This window comes from Eulemur rufifrons, chromosome 21 (assembly GCF_041146395.1).
Source record: "Eulemur rufifrons isolate Redbay chromosome 21, OSU_ERuf_1, whole genome shotgun sequence".
Classification (NCBI taxonomy): Eukaryota; Metazoa; Chordata; class Mammalia; order Primates; family Lemuridae; genus Eulemur; species Eulemur rufifrons.
Window position 1 is genome coordinate 17,142,392 of NC_091003.1, and position 24,275 is coordinate 17,166,666.

Here is a 24,275-nt window from a genome sequence, read left to right on the forward strand (position 1 = left end):
CAACGCGGGAGGATAGCTCTAGGTCAGGAGTTCGAGACCAGCCTGAGCAAGAGTGAGACCCCGTCTCTACTAAAAAATAGAAAGAAATTATATGGACAACTAAAAATATATGTAGAAAAAATTATCCGGGCATGGTGGCACATGCCTGTAGTCCCAGCAACTCGGGAGGCTGAGACAGAAGAATTGCTTAAGCCCAGGAGTTTGAGGTTGCCGTGAGCTACGCTGACGCCACGGCACTCTAGCCTGGGCAACAGAGTGAGACTCTGTCTCAAAAAAAAAAAAAAAAAGTGATGGTGCAATACCAAGATAGGGAATCCAGGAGGAGGAAGAGCAATTTTAGTCAGAAGTTGAAATTCAATTTGAAGATGCTGAATTTGAGGTACTTGTAGGATATACATGTCTATATATTGATGGACATGTATATCAACATACATGGAGTCAGAGAAACAAAACCAAACCAGAGGAGTAGAAAAAGGCAAAGATAAAAGAAAATATGAATGAAATAGAAAACAAACGAAAAAAGCAATAGAAGTGAAGAAGTCATGAAGAAGTCACGAAGATGACTTCTTCACTTCACTACTAAAAGATGATTTCTTGAAAAGACTAATAAAAAAATGCTAAATTTTGGCAAATATAATAAAAAAGGGACACAAATAAATAGCACCAGATATGAAAAGAGGGAAAGAACTACAGAAACAGAAGAGACTTCTAAAATTATAAGACAATTCCATGAATAACTTCCTATCAAAATATACAAATACTTGAAGGTAGAGAGAAAGACTAGGTATTCATATTTTTTGGTATGAAGTTATTCACACAGGTTTCATAATTTTAAAAAAATCTCTTCTTTTTTCTCTAGTTATTTCCCCTTTTTAGAGAAAAACACAAACAGTACATCTCTGTAACTTTGAAGTAGATAAAAATGTCTTAAGCAGTACCAAAAACTGTTGAATATAGCTGAAAAGACTGATAAATTGGAATATATTAAAATTAAGAGCTTTGTTCATAAAACGCCTCAGTAAGAGAGTAAAAAGGCAACTTATACTTCAGCTTAAAGTTGAAGAAGATATTCACAATACATACATCTGACAAAGTACTTATATGCAGAATATATATACAGAACTCCTACAAATCAATAAGAATGAAATTCAACCCAAGAGAAAAAAAAATGGCATACAATTCTAAGAGTTAACCTCACAAAAAAAGATATTCAACATGGCCAATAAACATATGAAAAGGTGTTCCTTTGCATTAGTCATGGGGGAAACGCAAATTAAAACCACAATGACATACCACTGCACACCCACCAGGATGGAAAATGCCAAGGGTTGGTGAGGATGTGAAGCAACAACTCTCATACACTGTCAATGGGAGTGTAAATTGGCACAAATACTTTGGAAACTATTTTGCAGTATCTATTAAAGCTAAATGTACACATTCCCTTTGATCCAGAAATTCTACTCCCAGTAATTCTATTCTCACCAGAAATGTGTACATATGTCACTAAAACACATTCCAAAATTTTCAAAGCAGAATTATTCATACTGGTCAAAAATTAGGAATTATCCAAATGCACATCAACAGTAGAATGGATAAATAAATTGTGAGAATGGTCTACAACAACATGTAAAAATATGATAAATTTCACAACCTAATGTTGACTGAGAATATAGTTCATACTCTATGATTCCACCTCTGTAAAATAAATAGAAGAAGCTAATTTATGCTAATAGAAGTCTAGATAGCAATTTTATTGCTGAGTAGAATGGCGACTGCAAAGTAAGACTGGGTCTCTGAGGGGCTGCTAGTATTCTGTTTCTTGATTTGACTGCTGATTTCACATGTTTATTCAGTAAGGCTACCACAAGGGTAAGATAAGCAAGATACCCTGGGAGCCAAATTTAAGGAGGCTCTCACTTTTGGCACCTGAGATCCTCCTTAAAATGTGCTCCCTAGGTACCTTGCTTGCCTCACCCTCATTCCAGCCCTAGTGTTCAGATGGTTTGTGAATATTTACTGAGCTGTATCATTATGATACATATGTTTTTCTGTATGTATATTATACTTGAATTTTAAAATGCTAACGAAGTCTGTTCTACCTCATACCACAAATAAAAATAAACTCCAAGTGGTTAAAAACCTAAATGTGAAAAGAAAAACTTTAAAATTTTTAAATAAAATGTAGGATAATACTATTAATGACCTCAGGTTGAGAAGGATTTCTTAAGAATATTCAAAAGTATATTAAAGGAAAAGATTAAAATTAAGAACTTATTTTTATAAAAAGATCTCTTAAAGAAAGTGAAAAGACAAGCCACAAACCTGAAAAATTGCAACATAAATAAGTGAAAAAGAATTATTATTCAGAACATATTTTTTAAATCAATAAGGAAAAGATAAATAACCCAATAGAAAAATGTATGAAAGACCTGAACAGCTATTTCATATATAAGAAAACCGGAATGGCCAAAGAAAAAATGCTCAAACTCACTAATAATCAGAGAAAATAAAATAAAATCATGAGGTGTTACCATTTCATATCTAGCAGATTGGCAGAAAATATAAACTCTGACAATACTAACTGTTGACAAGAGTACAAGTTGGCACAATCACTTTGGAAAACAGTTTTGTGTTACCTAACAAAGTAGAAAATATGCAAGCCTAGAACTCTTTGGTATGTTCCCAAGAGACACTCTTTGACGTGTGCACCAGGAGGTAATGTACACGAATGTTTATAACAACTAAAGAAAAGGAAAGAATGTCTATCAAGAGTAAAATACTCTACAGCAGTGAAAATGAAAGAACAACAATCACACATAGAATGAATGTCAATTTTGATGGTCAAGCAAAAGAAGAAAATCATAGACGAACACTCAGGGTACAATTACTTTTATAGAAAATGTTAAAACAAGCAGATATAGATGGTAAAACTATAAAGAAGAGCAAGGGAAGAGTTATTGTAAAAGTCAGGAGAGTGGTTACCTTTGGAGAGGGTGGGTGCAATGGGGGGGGTCACATGGTGCGTTCTAAGGTAGTGGCAATATTCTACTTTTTAGCCTAAATGGATGCTCTCATTATTCTGTAAACTGTATATATTATTTTTATGTATTCTACTGTATGCATGATACATTTCAAAATAAAATAATTTTTAAAAGCAATAAAGGTTCCACATATGTATACACATGTGTGAGTGTGTGTACTCCATGAAGGAATACAATAAGAATCCTTGTGGGAAAATGTCTGTCCACATAACCAAGAGTTGACTATTATTTTGTTTTCACTCTGCCTTGGGTTTATCCACAAACTTTATCTTCCCCAACCCCCTCCCACCCAATTATCACAGTAATCAAGAGCTGATTTATACATCCAGTGAGTATTAATACTTAGAATTTTTTAAACTGTAAAATTATGTTACTTATAAATGAAAGGGAGAAAACCTCAAATTTTCTAAATTTACGGGAAACTTTAATAAAAGAAATATATTGGAAAATCTTTTTTTTCTCCTAATTCTGGACAATTTCATCTAATAAAGTATATTTCCTTCTTGAAGACTATACATTTTTAGATTAAAAACTTCTTGACATCAGGGGCTAGTTTTCTTTCAGTTTTTTTGCCTGGCACACTCTACGTGACATGATCTGTATAGGAACTGAAAAATGTCAATAGTGTTTAACTGAAGTGATAGAGGTCACGAAAGCTTTGGCTTACGTGCTTGTTGCATTCCTCTTCTTCCTCATCACAGTCTAGACCCTGATGGGCAATCTCAGTAGTGTTGTTCTCCTGAAAGAGACTACGCTCCATATCAGACACTCTGGCAGACTCAGTCGTCAGTTTTACTTTCATGCTATGAAAGCCAGTGGAGACCAATCCCACTTGCAGGTCGACAGGCTCCCCCTCAAATAGCAGGAAGCGTGAATTCAACCCTGCTTTAAAACCAGGGGGTTGGTAATCACGTGGAGTCACTGCAAAATGAAAAAGGCAAAAAGCCATGAAAACTGAGTTTCAACAGAACAAGTCAGATTAATCTTTCATGTATAGCAATAGACATCTCTTTCAGATGATTGCAAAATCCTTCTACTTATATGAAACATTACTTTAGCACTTAAGAAGAAATTTGACTAAAGGTCTTCACCTACCTGAGTTATAGTAGTGGAGTTTCATAGTAAGTATAACATCATTAGGAAGGGGTCCAAGGTTCTGCATCAGCATATACAACTTACGGATCATCATAACACTGGCTTTCTTAATATCTTTACTCTTTGTTCCCTTTTCAAAGCTTGCGCTGCTCCTATAACGACACAGAAAAACAGCATACTTCTTAATCATATACAACATTGACAATCTATTCCAAAAGGAACAAAATTTTTGACTATATGATCAAATAAATATAAATTAAACATCAGAACATTTGAGGCTATTTTTAGAATGTAAATAAGGAGAAGAATTGTACTTTTTGCAAGGTATATACAAAAGATTTCTCTTAAGTAGCAAGCAGCCTTAAGGCATTTAAAATATGACCTTATTTTTTTTAAATTTGATTTACAAATAACCACATTCCACAATAGTGAGAACAATGGACATGGAATTAGGTTACTTGGCATCTAATATTGGCTCTGCTGCTAATTAGCTAAGTGACCGCAGTCAAGTCACTTAGACACCCTCTAGGTCAGTTAGCTCATTTGTGAGATAAACTTACAGACATTTCTACAGCTCTCCAAGCATCAAATCAAAAACCAGCTCTTGGTCTTTTTACCATCTGATTATCTTTCAAAAGTAACCCCTCCTCACTCTTTTTTTTTTTTTTTGAGACAGAGTCTCACTCTGTTGCCCAGGCTAGAGTGAGTGCCGTGGCGTCAGCCTAGCTCACAGCAACCTCAAACTCCTGGGCTCAAGCGATCCTACTGCCTCAGCCTCCCGAGTAGCTGGGACTACAGGCATGCACCACCATGCCCGGCTAATTTTTTCTATATATATTTTTAGCTGTCCATATAATTTCTTTCTATTTTTAGTAGAGATGGGGTCTCGCTCTTGCTCAGGCTGGTCTCGAACTCCTGAGCTCAAACGATCCGCCCACCTCGGCCTCCCAGAGTGCTAGGATTACAGGCGTGAGCCACCGCGCCCGGCCCCCTCCTCACTCTTGTATGGATTACCACAGTGGCCATCTAATTATTCTTCCTGCTTTCCTTCTTGTCCACACTGCAAAATATACTTCATATCACTGCCAAAATAATATTCCTAATAGGAAAATATGCTCATGTCACCTTCTTGCTTAAAATTCTTCTATTACATCCATCACCTTCCAATCAAATTCAAGGGTGGTGTGTGTACAATGCCTTTCATGAAAAGTCACACTCTCATCTCCACCCTCAACTGCAGCTACTACCCAGTTTCCTCTTACCCACATGCATTTGTGTATGCTGTTCACTTTGCTTATACTGTGCTTTTCCACTTCTCTTCCTGATTCTCTTAAATTCATCCTTTAATATCTAGCTCATGTGCCACTTCTTCAAGGACGTCTTCCCCGATAATCTCCTCACCTTACCCTCAGGATAACTGTCTCCCTCTAGATTATTAAGTGGCTATATCTTTCATCTCCACAGTACAGAGTTTGGTGCCAGCTACTCAATAAACATTTGTGAATTAATGAATGAATGAACAAGTTGGACTAAATTACTTTCCAATTCTAAACCTTTTTTATTTCTCCCCAAAGTTTTCTTCCCCAATTAGCCTTACATGTGCATAGTTTCCAGGAAGTACTATGACTGCAATATGTTTGCACAGTACATTGCACATAGTAAGCACTCAATACTGAAAAATAATCCTAAGTAATTGAACTGTTGGGTTTTTCCCCAACTGATCTTTGGAGGCAGTGTGAATTTATAAAGCAAACCTTTATTAAGTGAATATATTAGCTCCTTTTCCAATTTTGAACAACTTAAAGTTTTGTCTGCTAGGAGTTAACTGATCTGAACATAGGTAACCAGAGTGAAGGGCTATAGCCATGTAACTCATGGGATCCTCCAGGATCCATGAGTGAAATCATATTCAGGACTCCCATTTAAACAAATGCCGATCTTTGGTTTCTAGGAAATTAGTTATATGCACTACCTTCTCTCCTCCTTAGTATGTAACAGATTTGGCCATTTCTGTTTTACTGCTTACCTCTTGGCACATGTGCTTTCAAAACAAAAGAGATTTATCTGGTCATCAGTAGTACTTATAGTTGAGTTTTGGAGAATAAAAGGCAAGCGTTTTATGTCAGAAAAAAATGTATAAAAAGTGCTGTATAAGCTGTAAATGTTATACATATGTTAGCTAATGATGAATAATATTTTAATTCCCATTTTTGGAACTGACTTTCTCTTCAGATCTTAATGCTGTCTGTAGGTTTTACAAATGGGAGGATGATTAAGGAAGTGAATCTTGGAGAGAAATTCTCATGCTCACAGTAAACAATGAGAATTAGGCCACATTTCTCTTGAGAGTCATTCCTTTCAGCAGCACCCGTGCCCCTTATCTGGAGCCCTCTACTACCCAAGGCTTCTCACCATGCCCACACCTTCCACTACGGTGCCATCTCATCAGCAACACTCAGCTCTCTAGGCCTCCTCCTGGCTGATCTGAATCCAAAAGCTACTGGGAGAAAAATAAATGTTGCCCCAGAATAAAACATCTCCATCTGCACTGGGGACCTTCTGAAGCAAACATTCTTGTCTTTGTCATTTAACCCATTAGTACACCTAAAATGTGGAGTTTTAGACTTGATAGGAAAAGGCAGTGCTTTCCAGTCTTTTCCATACAGGGACACACACACATAGAACATGATATTTGCATGATATCCTGGGGTAAGCAGATGAGAATATTTGTGTATGTAGGCAAACAGCCCAGGGGTTTTATCTAGCCCAGGCCCAGTCTGGCTACATTGAGGGTGGAGACAATCAACATCTTGGCATAGCAATTGAATTGAGAAACTTCGGATTAACAACTAGACAAAGGCTTATGGAGTTCTTCAATCAACCCCATGTAGAAGCCTTATTGATATAATTTCTACTGCTGTGCTGCCCACCATTACCTCCACTCCCACCAGCTTAGTCCATGGGTTTCAGAAATTTAAACAATTATTACAGCCTCTTTTTATTATAGTGGTTTTTTTATAGGGTTTGTGGGGAAGTTACAAAAGAAGTGTAAGACCTTTCTCTGGCCTCAAGAAACTTATGTTTACCTCAGTCCTATTTCTTATGTTCATTAAACAAGTAGATTCTACCTGTCAAAATCCATGGTGGCTCCTTCTTTTGAGTATTTGAATTTAAACTGGTATATTTCAGTCACTTTCTAGGAAAACCAAAAGCAATAGAGAAAGAAATTAATTTAGAAAAGAAATCCAGAATCTTACCTGATAATAATCAAGGAACATTTTCATTATATACCTATTACACTTTCTACATATCTGTTTATTTCACAGCATTACATTATTCAGGAGTAATATTTCCAAATACAAAGACAACTTGGTTTTTCTCTTCCATGCTAAAAATGAGTTAGACAGCAAATATTATCATCACCATCTTAAAGCTGGATAAACTAAGACACTGTGTCAAGTAACCCAACTACGTAAATGACAGTGGAATCAGTTGAGAAAATATTTATTCACGTAACAAATATTTTATTGAATGTCTACTTGTGCCAGGCCCTGGAGTCACAGTGATGAATAAGACAGAAGTCCCTGTTTTTCTGAAATATACAGTCTGGTTGGGGAGATAATAAATAAGTAACCAAATAAAATAAGATAATTTCAGATAGTGTAAGTGCTGTGAACAAGAAGAAGCGGATGCTGTGACAGAGAATACATGAAGGGGAGAAGTGCTGATTTGGTTTGGAAGGGCCAAGGAAGGCCTTGCTGGAAAGGTAATGCTTAAGCTGAGCCTTAAGAGGGGTCAGTCATGGGGGCTGGGGTGCCTCAGGCAGACAGAACAGCAATACAAAGCCTCTAAAGTGGGAAGGGATGCCTCTTCCAAGACCAGAAAGGAGGCCAAGTGGCTGGAGATGAGTGAGCAAGGGGGAGAATGCAGATGAGGTTGTAGGGGAGATTGTGGGGCCTTGTTGGCCGTGGTAAGGGGTTTGGATTTTATTCTAAGTAAACCAGAAGTCTATTGAAGGGTTTTAAGCAGGTGAGATACCCTGGCTACTTTAAGAGTACAGAGAGTGCTATAAACATATTATCCTGGATGGAGGTGGAGCGCATTCTACTAAGTGAAGTATCACAAGAATGGAAAAACAAGCACCGCATGTACACACCATCAAATTGGGATTAACTGATCAACACTTATGTACACATGTGGTAGTAACATTCATCGGGTGTTGGGCAGGTGGAGGCAGGGAGGGGATGGGCATATTCACAACTAATGGGTGTGGTGAACACCATCTGGGGGATGGATACGCTTATAGCTCTGACTCGAGTGAGGCAAAGGCAATATATGTAACCTAAACATTTGTACCCCCGTAATATTCTGAAATAAAATATATATATATATATATATATATATACAGAAAAAAAAAAAAAGAGTACAGGGGGGAAGAAGTGGAAGCCATGAGAGGCATTAAGAGGCTACTGCAGTAATTCAGGGAAGACTAAAATGGAAACAGGAAAATTAGAAGAATTAGAAAACAAACCAGGATCTACAATATTAAGTCTTATTTTTTCAATCCTGCACTAAAAACTAGATAATACAGCTATCTGGTCTCCTCACTGTTAAGAAAGCTAGAAATAAAGAGAGACAAATTTCCTCATAAGAGACATACTCCATTTAAAATAAAATGATTGTCTTAGGCCAGGTGCTGTGGCTCACGCCTGTAATCCCAACATTCTGGAGGCTGAGGTGGGAAAACTGCTTGAGGTTAGGAGTTTAAAACCAGCCTGAGAAAGAGGGAGACTCACATCTCTACAAAAAATAGAAAAAATTAGCTGGGTGTGATGGCACACTCCACTCCTATAGTCCCAGTAACCTGGGAGGCTGAGGCAGGAAGATCTCTTGAGCCCAGGAGTTTGAGGTTGCTGTGAGCTAGGCTGACGACACGGCACTCTAGCCCAGGCAACAGAGTGAGACTCTGTCTCAAAAAAAAAAAAAAAATTAGTCTCCCAGCTCTGCTGATCTTAAACCTTAACATATAACTTAATCACAAGTGATCAGGTCCTACGAAAATTGGCTCATGCTGCCTAAACTCTAAGGAGACTGATTTGTAACAGAGTTAGCTTTAAGAGAAAAGTATTTTTCTAATAAGACAGTCTACCTGAGAAATCAAAGTTCACAAGGCTGCTTTGTGAATATAACAGGAGAGACAAATGAGATTAGAGGTGCCCGCAGGTGCCTACAGCAACAGGGTCACTGCAGATAGGCTAGATACACAGTGTCCTCTCTTGCTGGATTGTAATTGCCCTGTCAAGCAAACTGCCTATTCTTCCTGCCTGCCTGCCTGCCCATGTTTCTCAATCAACTCTAGCTTTTTTAATCCACTGAGCTATCTTTTATTTTTTTAGTTGTGTCAAAAATAGATCTTTTAGTCTTAGTAGGTAATAATTTTGTTTACACTTTATCATTTGATCCTTGAAGCAACTAATAAAAGAGTTAAGTTTATAATTGTTTTATGCTAATCCTTAATAATTTCAATCTGACTCTAGTTTATTAAGGAAAGTATATTTAAGCAGGCACTAATGACTAGCCTCTTCTTAATACCTCATAAGATGCTTATTAGACTAATGTGTTGCATAATAAAGATGAACCTTTAAACAACAACTCATCAACAGTTTCTATTAATCATACTAAATATATTCACTTAGGCCAAAGCAACAGCAACATATGCAGTCTTTCCTTCTTCCTCCACATTCCAATCCACTAGCAAGACATTTCAGGTTTATATCCAAAGAGAATAGCAAGTCCATCTGGTATTTATTCTCTATTCTATAGCCAAAACGAGTTTTTTGGGGAAAAAAAAAAAATAGCATTAGGTTATTAAGTATGAAATGTCCGATTTCCTTAAGTACTAAGTTTGACAGTTGATATCTTTGACACTTCTTGTTTTATTTTGATTGTGAAGGTACCTCCTGTCTTTCAAATGCATGTTGTGGCTTGTGATTATCTTTCAAATTTTTTTTAGAGCAGTTTTTGTGAAACCATGGATAAGTCAAAAATTTGTATTATTTTCAAATATGAGTTCCATCGTAGAACCAATGTAGCACAGACAGCTTGATATATCAGCAAAGTGTTTGGGAAGGACGTAGCTAATGAATGCACAGTACTTCAATGGTTTGAGTTCTGTTCTGGTGATTTTAATCTTGATAATGAACCACATGGGAGACCTGAGACCAAGATGGATAATGATGAGCTGAAAGCTGTAGTGGAAGCAAATCCATCTCAACCTATGTGTGAGCTAGCAGCAAGGTGTGACATTACTATTCTAACAATATTGGACCATTTGAAACAAATCAGCAAGGTAAAGAAGCTGGATAGATGGGTTCTGCATGAATTAAACAAGCGTCAGCAGAGAAATCATCCGGAAGCTTGCCTTTCTTTGCTGTCATGATATAAAGGCGAACCATTTCTACACCGTTTTGTTATGTGTGATGAAAAATAGATTCTTTTTGACAATCACAAGCATTAGGCACAATGGCTGGGTAAAGATGAAATGCCAAAACTCAGTCCAAAACCAAATATTCATCAAAAAAAGCTAATGGTGTCTGTTTGGTGCTCTAACACTGGTATTATCCACTACAGTTTCATGAAACCTGGTCAATTGATTACAGTGGATGTCTACTGCAACCAATTAGATGAAATGTTGAGGATGCTTGCTCTTAAGCAGCTGAGATTGGTCAACAGAGATAGGCCAATCCTCTTGCAAGGCAACGCTTGACCACATGTTGCACAAACAATGCTGCTCAAACTATAGAGGCTGGATTTGGAAACTCTCTGTCATCCACCATATTCACCAGACCTTGCACCAACCAATTATCACTTCTTCCAGGCTTTGGATCACTTCTTGCAAGGAAAAATATTCAATTCTCAACAAGCTGTGGAAAATGCCTTTTGTGATTTCATCACCACTCACTTTCCAGGCTTCTTCACTGCTGGCATAAACAAGCGACCATTAAGACAGCAAAACTGTGTTGACAGTTCAGGCGCATACTTTGATTAACTGTACTGCTTCTAGTTTGAGATATAATAAACTACACTTTGATTCAAAATTGGACATTTCATATTTAATGACTTAATACAAATCAGACCATGTCACTCCTTTGCTTAAAAACCTCCAATGGGCCGGGCGCGGTGGCTCACGCCTGTAATCCTAGCACTCTGGGAGGCCGAGGCGGGTGGATCGCTCGAGGTCAGGAGTTCGAGACCAGCCTGAGCAAGAACGAGACGCCATCTCTACTAAAAATAGAAAGACATTATATGGACAACTAAAAATCTATAGAAAAAATTAGCCGGGCATAGTGGCGCATGCCTGTAGTCCCAGCTACTCGGGAGGCTGAGGCAGTAGGATCGCTTAAGCCGAGGAGTCTGAGGTTGCCGTGAGCTAAGCTGACGCCACGGCACTCACTCTAGCCTGGGCAACAAAGTGAGACTCTGTCTCAACAACAACAAAAAAAAACCTCCAATGGCTTCCCACTGCTCTTAGAATAAAATCCAAAATTTAACTTAATCTACAAGGCCCTATTCATCTGTCCCCTGCCTACCTCTCTGGCCATCTGTAACCACTTTCCCCCTTGCACTTATGGCACCTTTTCTGCTGGCAAACACCCAAGATTCCTTCCTGCCTTAGGGCCTTTGCACAGCTATAATCTGGAACATGCTGTCTCCAGTTGATAATAATATTCAGGCACTGCCCTAAATGCTTTGTATCAGTTCATTCTCACGTAGCCAACACTCTGAAATAGATATTATTATTATTCTCAGTATTGATGAAGCTAGTAAGTGGTAGAGCTGTGACTCCAGCACCAGTGAAGTTAATTACTGTGCTACTCAGCCTGTCACATACCGTTGTTCCTCACAGACCTGCACAGGCTGACTCCTTTAGGTCATTCAGTCTCAGCTCAAACAGTGGCCCCTCAGTTATACTGGGACTGCCCAATATAACACAACCATCCAATCCTTCCTTTTCCACTCTCTACCTCAGCACTCTCCAGCACACCACCTTTTAAATTTTTCATCATAGCATTACATCTGAAACTATTTGCACTAATTTTTATTTACTTATTTATTGTTTATCCTCCCTCATAGGAACGTAAGCTTCTAGAGAGCAGCGACCTTTTCTATCCCATTCACTACTATGTGTTTTTTTACCTTGAACAGTGCTAGGCACATAAAAGGAACCCAATTAATATTTGCTGAATGAATAAATACTCAGCCAGGATAGAGTTCATGCTCAATTAAGATTTCATCTTACATTGGCCGGGCGCGGTGGCTCACGCCTGTAATCCTAGCACTCTGGGAGGCCGAGGTGGGCGGATCGTTTGAGCTCAGGAGTTCGAGACCAGCCTGAGCAAGAGCGAGACCCCATCTCTACTAAAAATAGAAAGAAATTATATGGACAGCTAAAAATATATATAGAAAAAATTAGCCGGGCATGGTGGTGCATGCCTGTAGTCCCAGCTACTCGGGAGGCTGAGACAGGAGGATCCCTTGAGCTCAGGAGTTTGAGGTTGCTGTGAGCTAGGCTGATGCCACGGCACTCACTCTAGCCTGGGCAACAGAGTGAGACTCTGTCTCAAAAAAAAAAAAAAAAAAAAAAAAGATTTCATCTTACAAAGATTTTTTTTTAAAAAACAAAGTCTCTAAAAGTATATTGTGGCTAGAAACAGGGGCAACGTATAGTTCAGTTCCTGAAGCAGTCTATTAAAAGTGAGTGTTAGGCTGCGTGTGGTGGCTCGTGCCTATAATCCTAGCACTTTGGGAGGCCAAGGCGGGAGGATCACTTGAGCCTAGGAGCTGGAGATCAGCCTGGACAACACAGTGAAACCCCATCTCTACAAAAAGTTAAAAAATTAGCCAGATATGGTGGTGCACACCTGTAGTCCCAGCTACTCAGGAGGCTGAGACAGGAGGATTGCTCGAGCCCAGAAGTTTGAGGTTGCAGTGAGCTATGATGACACCACCGCACTCCAGTCTGGGCAACAGAGTGAGACCCTGTCTCAAAAAAAAGACAACAACAACAACAACAAAAAAAATAGTGAGTATTGACCACCTCCATTAGGCACAAAGGAATAGATAGTGAAACAGTAAGATTTATGTCCTCACAATATTCATATATAGTAATTATTTTTGATCTATCATACATTAATTTGTGCAAATCTTTCTTTAACATATTTACATTTTGGCATACATAGCTTACTAATACCTCCCACGCATTTGGTAGTATGCGCCTATAGAAAAGTTACACTATCACTCTTCACTACTTTAGTTACTTTTGCTGTTTCATCTCTTTTTTTTTTTTTTAAGAGAGGAGGGTCTCACTATGTTGCCCAGTCTGGTCGCACACTCCTGAGGTCAAGCCATCCTCTCACCTCAGGCTCCTGAGCATCTGGGACTACCGGAGTGCTCCGCCATGCCTGGCAATGTTGGTTCATCTCTTTCCCGAGATGGAACAACCAGAACAAAACTTCAAGTGCAAAAGCACCACAACTTAGTGCAATGCCAAAAACTCTATTGGCCTTCTGAACTAGGGAAGCACACTTGTTTGATTTAAGGCAGACATCCTCAGCTGTTGTACCATGATATACTCTTCACAAGAGTACTCCAAATTTTAATTCACATATAAAGTGTATTTTTGCTTCAGGTAAATATTAACATTATTATTGTTTGTGAAATTTTATTTCAGAAAGGATATACTTCTAGGCACATGACTCAAGAAACATGGCAGAAGATCAGATAAATGCCAAAGTCTATGTTTATGTGAGAATATTTTGTAAGTATATAAGAGAATGAGATCAGAGAGGTAAACAGTTGTATCAGTCACTTGATGCTAAGCACCAACCATAAAACAATGTAACCTTATGGATGTTTTTTAGGCACTATGAACATTGCTATACCATAGTAGTAGTTGCTCTGTACTTATTGCTGACTTGTTTCATGTTCTTTGGAGTCTTTTAATACCTTTCAGCATGTTACTGAATTTTTTAGTAATCAAAAGTGTGCCATGAACACATGGAGGTTAGGGATCACTACTAAAGGGAACAATCTGTAAACATTCAAAATATTGTTCCTGGGTCATAAATGATACCTCAGAACTTACCATATAATAAGCTTTTTGTTTCCTAACCTCATTATTATATATGTCTACATCAAAAGTAATTTAACAGTTTTCTTCTCACTCTGTAATATTTTTCTGTAGATAAATTCAATTTGCTCAGGATTTCGCTACCCCAAAAACCAGTGGTTTCAAACCAGGAGTTCTGCATGCATAAGAAAACATGATAAACACTGCACTAAGAAAATTACCAATTTATCAGGACGTTTTAGGGTGGGAAACTTCCCCTCAAACCTACTGGGAAAAAAAAGTATTTTGAAACTAAACAAGTGACAAAGATAAAAAGAACTAGTTTGGGCATTGCGGAATTGCTACCACCTATATGCAACAGTTTTCTTTCCCCTTGCTTGAAAAGCTATATGTATCATCAAAGAAAGGATATTAACAGCTAAAAACAATTTAGTCTTCAATACCACCAGTTAGGCTAAATCCATAGGTTTAGAGAAGGAAAATTGAAAGCAAAGAAAAAGGAAAGAAAGATAGGAAGAAGACAAAAAGAATCAGAACAGAGGGATTCTCCCTCCATTTCTGTGCCACAGCCACAGCCACCATTCAAAGTGGCACAAGTAACTATTCTGTGTCTGGGACTGACATTCACTCTGGGAGATAGAAAACAAGACTCTTATTCACAAGAATGTACAATATGGTTGGGAAGATAAAGTAATCTACATGAATCAGTTGAGAGTGTTAAATTGTGAGGGTCTTCCAGAAAAGGAACTTAAAGGAGAAAGAAGTTAATGTAGATAAAACAGCCAAAGAGGCTTTCATGAAAGACTTGAACATAAGGTGGCCTTGAGGATAAGTAGGATTCACTAAGCAGAGAGAAGAAATCTAGAGAGAGAAGTAAAGAGGTAAAGCTCTGAAAATCTATGAAAATGTCAAAAAGAGAGAATTTAGTAGGCAAAAAAAGTTTGGAATTATGCCATATCTCATTTATTTTCCCAAAAGGCCATAACTGAAAAGATTCAGAAACAATTAAAATAAAGTGTGGTCTTATACATGATACATTAAGAGAGTCTTAATGTTAACTAGTTAGGGAATAGGCTCAGTTCTACTCAATGCTTTTTCCCCCCATTACCCCTAGATAGTTTTTGAAAATCTTATGATAAAGGATTGGTCAAGTTTATAATAAAATATACTGAAAGAGTTCACTATGAGTTCCTCTGCTCATACAGTAGTCTAGTAACATAATCTAGATAGCCTCAACTCAGGTAAACATATTTAAATACAATATACATATACTGCCCACCTATATGTGTGTTTTCTTACCTCAGGTTCCTTGGGATTTCTGTAGAGCTGTTTAAGGAAAAATAAACAGCATTTACTTTCTGAAACTTAATAGATTACTCCTCATAGAATATATTTTTTCTATATAAAGAATTTGATTTGTTATCTATTGAGTACTGACATATATTTCAAGCTAGAGATAGGATATGCTTTTATTTTGTAAACAAAATCTATAGAATATTCTATGAACACTGAATAAAAGGAAATTGACAATATGGTATTTATAACTACTATGAGCTACAAATAAATTCTAAATAATTTGTTATAGTTTAAAATTTTTAAATAAATCATATATTTAAGACTCTCAATGGTATCTTCTCATTTTCTACTCTTAAATACATACATCATGATACACCCAGAGGTATACAAAACTTCAAAAAAAGTCTACAAAACTTCAAACCCAAAAATCTCTGAGTCTGTAAAGTTACTAAAAAAAATGAAATCCTGAGAGCCAACAGATGAAGCAGATAGTATATAAGTTTCCCATGTATTATAATATACCAAAGAAATATATCATTTGTAATCTTTTATTAAAACTTTTGATAGATCTTATTTTCTTTTAATTCCAAAATGTCGTTAGACAGATAAAGAAAGGGAGGAAGTGAGAGAGGACTGTTTTAATGTTTCACTTGCCAAAAGACAATGAAGTAGAGACAGAGACTTGGTCTTTAAATGTGTACTTACTGTAAGTACTGCCATGTGTAGCTTCAAGAGAAAGAAAAAAACTATTATTATTATTATATACCTGCACTTATATTATTGTTATTTTCAATAGAGGCTAATTAAAATATTATTTCAGAGAGGTTCCAAAGATTTGGGTAGGAAAAAATGTTATTCAGAAGGTCAGAAAAAGGGATACAGTCAACCCTCGGTATCTGAGGGTGGACTGGTTGCAGAACCCCCTGTGGATACCAAAATCCAAGTATACTCAAATCCTACAGGGAGCATAAAAAACATCGGCCCTCCACATCTGTGGTTTTCGCATCTCACAGATACTCTATTTTCGACCTACTTTTGGTTGCAGATGTAGAATCTACAGATATGGAGGGCTGACTGTATTTATTGGAAAAAATCCATGTATTAGTGGACCTGCACAATTTAATTCCATATTGTTCAAGGGTCAACTGCATTTCTTTGGTCAAAATTAATTTTATTTAAAAAATATATTGTATGTTAACAATCTTATATCAATTTTTTGCATTATAAAGGTGTATTTCCTAGATATCTGAAAACTGATTCTTTCCTATCATTTTTTAATTGATATATAATAGTTGTACATATTTTGGGGGGACATGTGATATTTCAATACCTGTATACAATGTATAATGAGTTCAATTCTACACCTCTAGATTACTTATAATACCAAATACAATATAATAGTTGTTATAATGCATACTTAAATGTGTATCATTTTTTATTATTGTATTGTTATTTTTTATTGGATTTTTTGTGAATAATTTTTGACTTGTGTTTGGCTGAATTTGCAGACTCTTAATGGTCTGATATGGAGGGCTGACTGTACTAATTATTCATTCATTCAAGTGAATGCCTATTATACATACACAGGGTTCTGCTGGAGAGGAGAGAAATACAAAAAAGGTAACTATCCCTATTGGCAAAGTGCTGTATTCTAGTTTGGGAGGCAAAGTTATATAAAATAATTCATTATTACTAAAAATTAAATATGCTACAAGTACAACACAAAAGTACCCCTTCTAAAACTAATCTAATATAAAAATCTAAAAGTGTGATATATCTATAAAACTCTTACCCTCCCTACATATACACTACTATAAACAGATTCTCTCTGCTTGAAAGAGTAATACAATTTATAGATAGAGATATAATCAAGCCTATGATAAATTTTTAAAAAACTTTTAACAAATCAGAAAATTTCGGGAACATAATTTCATATCAGAGGACTAAAACTTTACTGACACTGTGTGGCTATTTTGGTTACTGCATATAATTCATTTTAAGACTACACAGTGAAACTCTAATTAATATTAATTATTTGATTAATAGTTCATTCATTCATTCAAAAATAGACATGGCCCCTGATCTCAGGGAACATGAAGACTAGCAGGGGAGACCTACATTAGAAAAAAAAGTAGCACAGATAGCTACATCATTACAACTGTGTTAACTGCTATGAAGAGGCAGCATAGGGTGCTATGAGAGCATTAAACAGAGGGATAATCTAGGCTGGGGCAGGGGGAGTGCCAGGGAAAGCCTCCTTGGGAAAGTAAATATTTAAGCAGAGACCTGAGGGATAAATTAGGGTTAACCAGGCAAAGTATATGAGGTAGGGGAGAGAAGTTTCCAGACAAAAGAACAATATGTACAAAGGTAAAAGGAACTTGGCATGTTCTAGATTCCTTGTGTGGCTTGAACATAGGAGTGAGAGTGATGCCTCAGAAAGGCAGATAGGGATCATACAAGCCTTGCAGTTCACGTGAAGGACTCCAAACTTTATTTTAAAAACCTTGGAAAATTTTTAGGCAGAAGAATGACATGATCAGACTCAGGTTTCTGAAAGAATATAAGTATGGACAATGGGCTGGAATGGTAGGGATTGAGAATGGGAATAAGGAGACAAGTTAGGTAGCTCTAACAATATAGTCTCTTTTTTATAATAATTTTCTAAAAATACATGTACATGCTTATTTTAAAGAATTCAAGTATAATATAAAGTACAAAAAATTATAAAAATCATCTAATATTTTACAACTAGAAATAATGATTCTCTTCAACAGAACATCTTTCACTATCTCGAGATACTCAAATCTGATTTTACTCAAATTACTTTTATTTTATTATTTATTTATTTATTTTTTAGACAGAGTCTCACTCTGTTGCCCGGGCTAGAGTGCTGTGCCATCAGCCTAGCTCACAGCAACCTCAAACTCTTGGGCTCAAGTGATCCTTCTGCCTCAGCCTCCTGAGTAGCTGGGACTACAGGCATGCGTCACCATGCCCCGCTAATTTTTTTCTATATATATTTTTGGCTGTCCAGATCATTTCTTTCTATTTTTTTTTTTTTTTTTAGTAGAGACAGGGTCTCACTCTTGCTCAGGCTGGTCTTGAACTCCTGACCTTGAGCAATCCTCCTGCCTCGGCCTCCCAAAGTGCTAGGATTACAGGTGTGAGCCACCCTGCCCGGCCTCAAACTACTTTTAAAACATTATGTCTTACTAGCTACAAGATCACCTAAGAAAAGTTGTAAAATATTAATAACTGAAAAACAATATAAATACTATTTACTTAAGAGTCTAAGTCATGGCGGGGCACAGTGGCTCAAGCCTGTAATCTTAGCACTCTGCGAGGCTGAGACAGGAGGATCACTTGAGCCCATGAGTTTGAGGCTGCAGTGAGCTATGATGATGCCACTGTACTCTACCCAGGGCAACAGAGTAAGACTCTGTCTCAAAAAAAAAAAAGAAAAAAAAAGAAAGAAAGAAAGAAATTGAACCCTCCTCTTTACTCCCCACCCTTCACATTAAAAAAAATTTTTTTTAAAGAGTCTAAGTTATTTATCTAAAATTTTGTCTTTTGCTGTCCCCAGTTAATTTGATTGAGTCAATCATACAGGTAGTCATTTAGTAAAATAAATTCATCAAACTAGCTAGATACTCTTTGTACATTACATTGCTGTGTTAGTACACCTAATACTGTAATTATTTATTTAAGAAATGACTCTTTCTATTAGACTGTGACCTCCTTGAGAGGGTGAATCACATATTACTCTCATTTTTATCTCATCCAGTGCCTAGGCACAATGTCTGGTACAGATTAAACAGCCAATGTATAAAGAATGAACGAATGAATGGTTAACATTTACGTAGTGTTTATTATGTTCCAGGCACTCTTCTAAACATTTTAAATCAGTGGTTCTCAAAATATGGCCCCTAGACCAGCAGTCAGAGCACCATCTAGAATTTATCTGAAATTCAAATTCTCACATTAGAAATTTTGGGGTGGGAGGCTTAGTAATCTGTGTTTTAGCAAGCCCTTCAGGTGATTCTGATGCAAGCTACAGTTTGTGGACCACAGCTTTAGATTATTAATTTATTTAATTATCAAATAATCTAAGAGGTAGGTTCCACTATTATCCTCATTTTATATGTAAAGAAACTAAGGTACCAAGAGGTACATTACTTGCCCAAAGTCACACAGGCATTTAGTGACAGAACTGGGATTCATCTCAGACTGTCTGACTCCAAAACTTGAGCTTCTAACTATATTGTACCACCCCTCAATGATGGACACCCAAGAAACGTTGCTAAATGAATGGAGGAAGGAGAATAAATGAGCACTGTTCAGTATGCCAGTGATGGCTTTCTTTCCCTCTCCAGCTGTCCAAATACTCAGGGCTTTCAAAGCCCAAAAGCTATTTTCTCTCAAAGATTTCCCTCATGTCACTCATTGGTTAGCCCCTCCTTTTCCATACACTCCATTGTACATGATCACTATTTTTCCTTTGGCATGCATCATTTTCTAATGAGTGTTATGGTTAAACTTGTATAGGGGTGATAGTCAAAATATCTGATGTTTTTACATAAAAATATCAAACTGATATAAAAAATCAATATTTAAAGCCTAATATGGCATAGGTACTGACCAATCAGAAAGGATGCCAATTTAGCTCTAGAGCTGGGTTCCTGGAAGCAACCTTTGCAGTATGTATTAATCCTTTAGTTGCTGGATTTTGGAGCAGTCTGGGGAGACCCCAAAAGAGACACTGCTGAGGTAAGGAGAATATTGGTGGGGATCACATGAGGTCTCAGAAAAACAGCTATTTACTACTCCATACAGAATATTTTAACAGCAGGTACAGGTGGGCCAGTGTGTAACAGCTGATGATCAGCCCTGTATATGAATATCACTTATCTCCTCCCATGGTCTATCAGCTCTTTCCCACATCTATTTTATCTTTGTATCCCTCAGTCCCTCTGGTCAGTGTTGAATAATCATAAGTAATAACTGTACAGTGAAAAGAGAAATATATAAATGTGCTAAATAATCCAATGTAAGGCTTACTCACCTCAAGATTTCTTAAAGGAACTTTAAGAATTTCTTGAATTGTGGAATAAAAAGAAGCCACAGACAGGGAAAAGGGAGAAAAGCAGTGGTAGAAATTCATTTATATATATCTTATCTCTTCAATGAGGACTAGAGCCTCCATTTTTAACACCCTTCATGAAAGATCAGATGCACTTAAAATTTAAGCTGTTTTTTTTTTAAATTCAAGATACAATACTAGCTATTTTCAGGGAATAGGTTATATGCATAAACCAAACATAGTTACCAAAATAACTAAGATAGAATAAAAACTGATTATTCAAGTCCATTTCTTTCCTTTCATATCTGCAAATTGAATCACCACTATCTGAACATGTTCAACGCACTAAATGCAAAATTCTTGTCTCCCCTGTCCCACATCCTGTGGATCTCTTCCAGTGACTTCAGAGGAAATTCTGTGGTCAAAAAGATATGAGTATGTAAAACAGAAAAATGAGGGTTTTCTCTTTTTTCTTTTTTTCAATATTCTTTTTACCTTTTTCTTTTTTTTTTTTTTTTTTGGTCCAGCTCTTTACAGAAAGGATTTTTATTTCTAATTGATGTAAAGGAGACATCAACAGGACAAGAAAGACATAAACTAAAAAGATACTGGTTTATGAACACAAATATAGGCACTATTACACTGCTAAACACAACAACAAAATAAAAGTCTGAACTTCTTTTCTTAAGGGATAAAAGACAAGTTTTTGATCCTGGTGTAAATTTAAAAACATTCTTACGTATCTCTTTTCCAAAGCATCAAAACAACCTTGAATCCTGTCAAGAAATAAATGTTTGATGTCAGTTTGGACCCAATGCAAAGCCAAAAAATTCCAAGTACATTCATTTACGTGTTTTGCTTTGAAGTGCATTAAATCGATAACCATTTTACCTTTCCCATTTAATCATTTTTTTAAAACTCCCAGTATCTTTTAATATATTGATAGTGCTTTAAAAATAATAGGTAAGTAATTTTGAGGTAGGGAACCACATCTTTTTTTTTTTTTACCCCCATAATATTTAGTATACTGACATGTACATGATGAATAATCAAATTTTAATTGATATTTTTATTATCCTTAAACAAGTCCATTTTCTTTTAAAAAACAATCTTAAAATAATATTAAATAATGGTTATAAATTTCTGGAAAATTATTTTAAAAAGAAAGAAAGAAGAAATGGTTTTAAGGAAATATCTTACCAAATGAAGTCTTATGGGTAATTTTAGCCATGATAAAAATAATGTTGTTAAACTTCTGTGGAATTCCAATTACTTACCACTTGACAATATGCACTGATCCAGGGCATCTTTTGTCTTCTCGGAGGATTTTTAAGCGGAGGCCTACAAAAATAGAAACACAATCTATTTTCATCTACTAAATGACTACTATACTGAAATTGCCCATGCTAAATAGGGTATTTCCTTTAACTATTTTACTTATATAACTTATTTGGTTTTATAGCTTATAAAAACATTTAGAATCTCTATCTACTTTAAAAATAAATCTTATGTTGATTATCAGCTTAGTCCCAATTTTGATTATAGTTCAGTAGTCTGCCCCTTCTACAATGTAGCACAACTGAGTTGGATGCAAAATGAATTTGTGCCTCTTCTTTGCCTCTGTTAATTTCTAAGTAATCATGAGGTAGTATTCAGACCATCCCCGCTGACCAATTTAAAACATACACCTCTATCTCAGTCATTTCTGTTTTTTCTCTCCCTCTCAATGTAAAAAAAGGAATGAAAAATTTTTATATGGATTATCCTCAAATATTTATTTCCATCTAAAATCTACCTATTTTCTTTACTTAAGGAATAAGAAGAATATCTTATTAAAAGAGTTTTGGTTTAGATCAGTCTAAGATCAATCACTGATTCATGTATGACTTTTGATGAGTCACTTCATGTTTTCATATTGTTTTCCTATCTTAAAATTGACGTCACTCTATCTCTATTGAGGGATATGAAAGTTATTCCATATTGGTGTAACATTTAGAGATTCCCAGAAAGAGTGACACAGGAGTAGTGAACATTTTTATGATGGACATTAAAGACAAACATTGAGAGAGAGAGAGACGTATAACTTCCTCTATAACTGCCACAAGAAATTAAAAAATGGTATAAGAATGCTGTAAGAATGGCATTATCCACATGCCTAGGGTAGTGACTGGTACATAATAAGTGCTTAATTATCAAAAACATATCTTTTTTTCAATTCTATGTTCCAAACAAGAGGGGAAACCGCAACTCTATGCTAGATATAAACACAGTCACTATTACAGATTTGGATCCCATAGACCAAAGGAGATCATATACAAATGAGGTTGTCATGATTGCAAATATCCTGCTTATATACTCATGGTACACATGTATTTTATTGATGCTTATAAAAAGAATCAAATATTGCTTAAGAATATTAAACTGGAATGAGGCTAAGGTATATCATTAAATATAGATGTGAGAAATTTAAAATTAGATTTTGAAAAATAACATTTTACAAAGAAATTTGTATCTGTCTATATTTATTTCCAAATGACAGTTCCCATTTTAGTGACAAATCAACAAGATTCACAATCCAGCTTTTTAAACAAATAGTAAGATTTTGAAAAATTGATGAGTCTTAGGTAGATTTTTTTTAATACAAGAGAAGGAAAGTAGTCAGAAACAGCGTGTAATATAAAGCAATGAGATGAAAAGTCTAAGGCACAAGAAACAAAAGGAATAAAAGTAGAAGACCTGGCAATTAAGAAAAGTACAGAACTGATTAAAATAATGATTATTTAAATATCCATGCTAATCAAAAGTGAGCTTGGCATTTTTTTCCCAGCATATTTATATATGTTAACAGGGAGAAGAGTTTTTTACCTGGCTCCTTTGAACTTCCTCAATGCCAAAGTATACCTCAAAGAATAAATTCAACTGAAGCACAAAATTGTGCAAATCTACAGCATTCAAACAGATTTTGATCTGGCTGTTGCTTTCATAAGCATTGTTTAGAATTACTGGCCTTGTCCATGCAGATTTCTTTTTTCCTCAGTCTGTCATTTGATATCTAGCCAGGAACTAATGGTTCCTATTAGTAAATCACTAAAAGTAGTAAAATTAAAATGGTTAATGTATTAGCAAATTGGTCTTGAAGAACAGGCCCAGGGGTTAGAATCAGCATACTCTGTGAGAAATGAAAGTTTTACTCCTGCTAAATAGAGGAAAGGGCTACAACAGCCAATGTAACCATTTAGTTTAACTTTACCATCCAAATGGCGCTCTCCATAAGAGCTCTCTGGAAACAGGCCCCTTAGATATGTTATACACGAGACAGAAGTAGCAAAAAGTTTCTTCACCATTATCACGGACTCATGCTCATTAGTGATTTGAGTTGGAAAAACTGTTTCCTGGAAAAAAAAAAGTGAAAAAAAGATTAGTATTCTTTAATATATTCAGTCCATCACACCACTACCACAGATAGGATGAAGAGATTTTTCAAGATTTCCAATTTGATACCTTTATAGGTAATCAAAAGGAAACAGAACTTTGAATATTGCATTAGATTAGATCTTCACAAGCAAGGCAGACAATTACCCAAAGAATTCAAGATTAAAATAATGTATTTCACAATGATCCATGGATTTGA

The 24,275-nt window shown here is 36.1% G+C and overlaps 1 protein-coding gene across 1 annotated transcript in view; it reads right to left on the bottom strand.

Moving 5' to 3' along the window:
• Nucleotides 1–24,275, bottom strand: part of HORMAD2 (HORMA domain containing 2) — a 71,400-nt gene that overhangs the window by 40,514 nt on the left and 6,611 nt on the right. Inside the window, exons 2-9 of the mRNA XM_069497450.1 lie at nt 23,895–24,036; nt 21,922–21,985; nt 21,384–21,420; nt 16,267–16,287; nt 15,565–15,591; nt 7,265–7,332; nt 4,137–4,288; nt 3,709–3,962 (exon numbers count right to left, since the gene is read on the bottom strand). Coding sequence (XP_069353551.1) covers nt 3,709–3,962; nt 4,137–4,288; nt 7,265–7,332; nt 15,565–15,591; nt 16,267–16,287; nt 21,384–21,420; nt 21,922–21,985; nt 23,895–24,036 — 765 coding nt within the window. The remainder of the gene's footprint in view (nt 1–3,708; nt 3,963–4,136; nt 4,289–7,264; nt 7,333–15,564; nt 15,592–16,266; nt 16,288–21,383; nt 21,421–21,921; nt 21,986–23,894; nt 24,037–24,275) is intronic.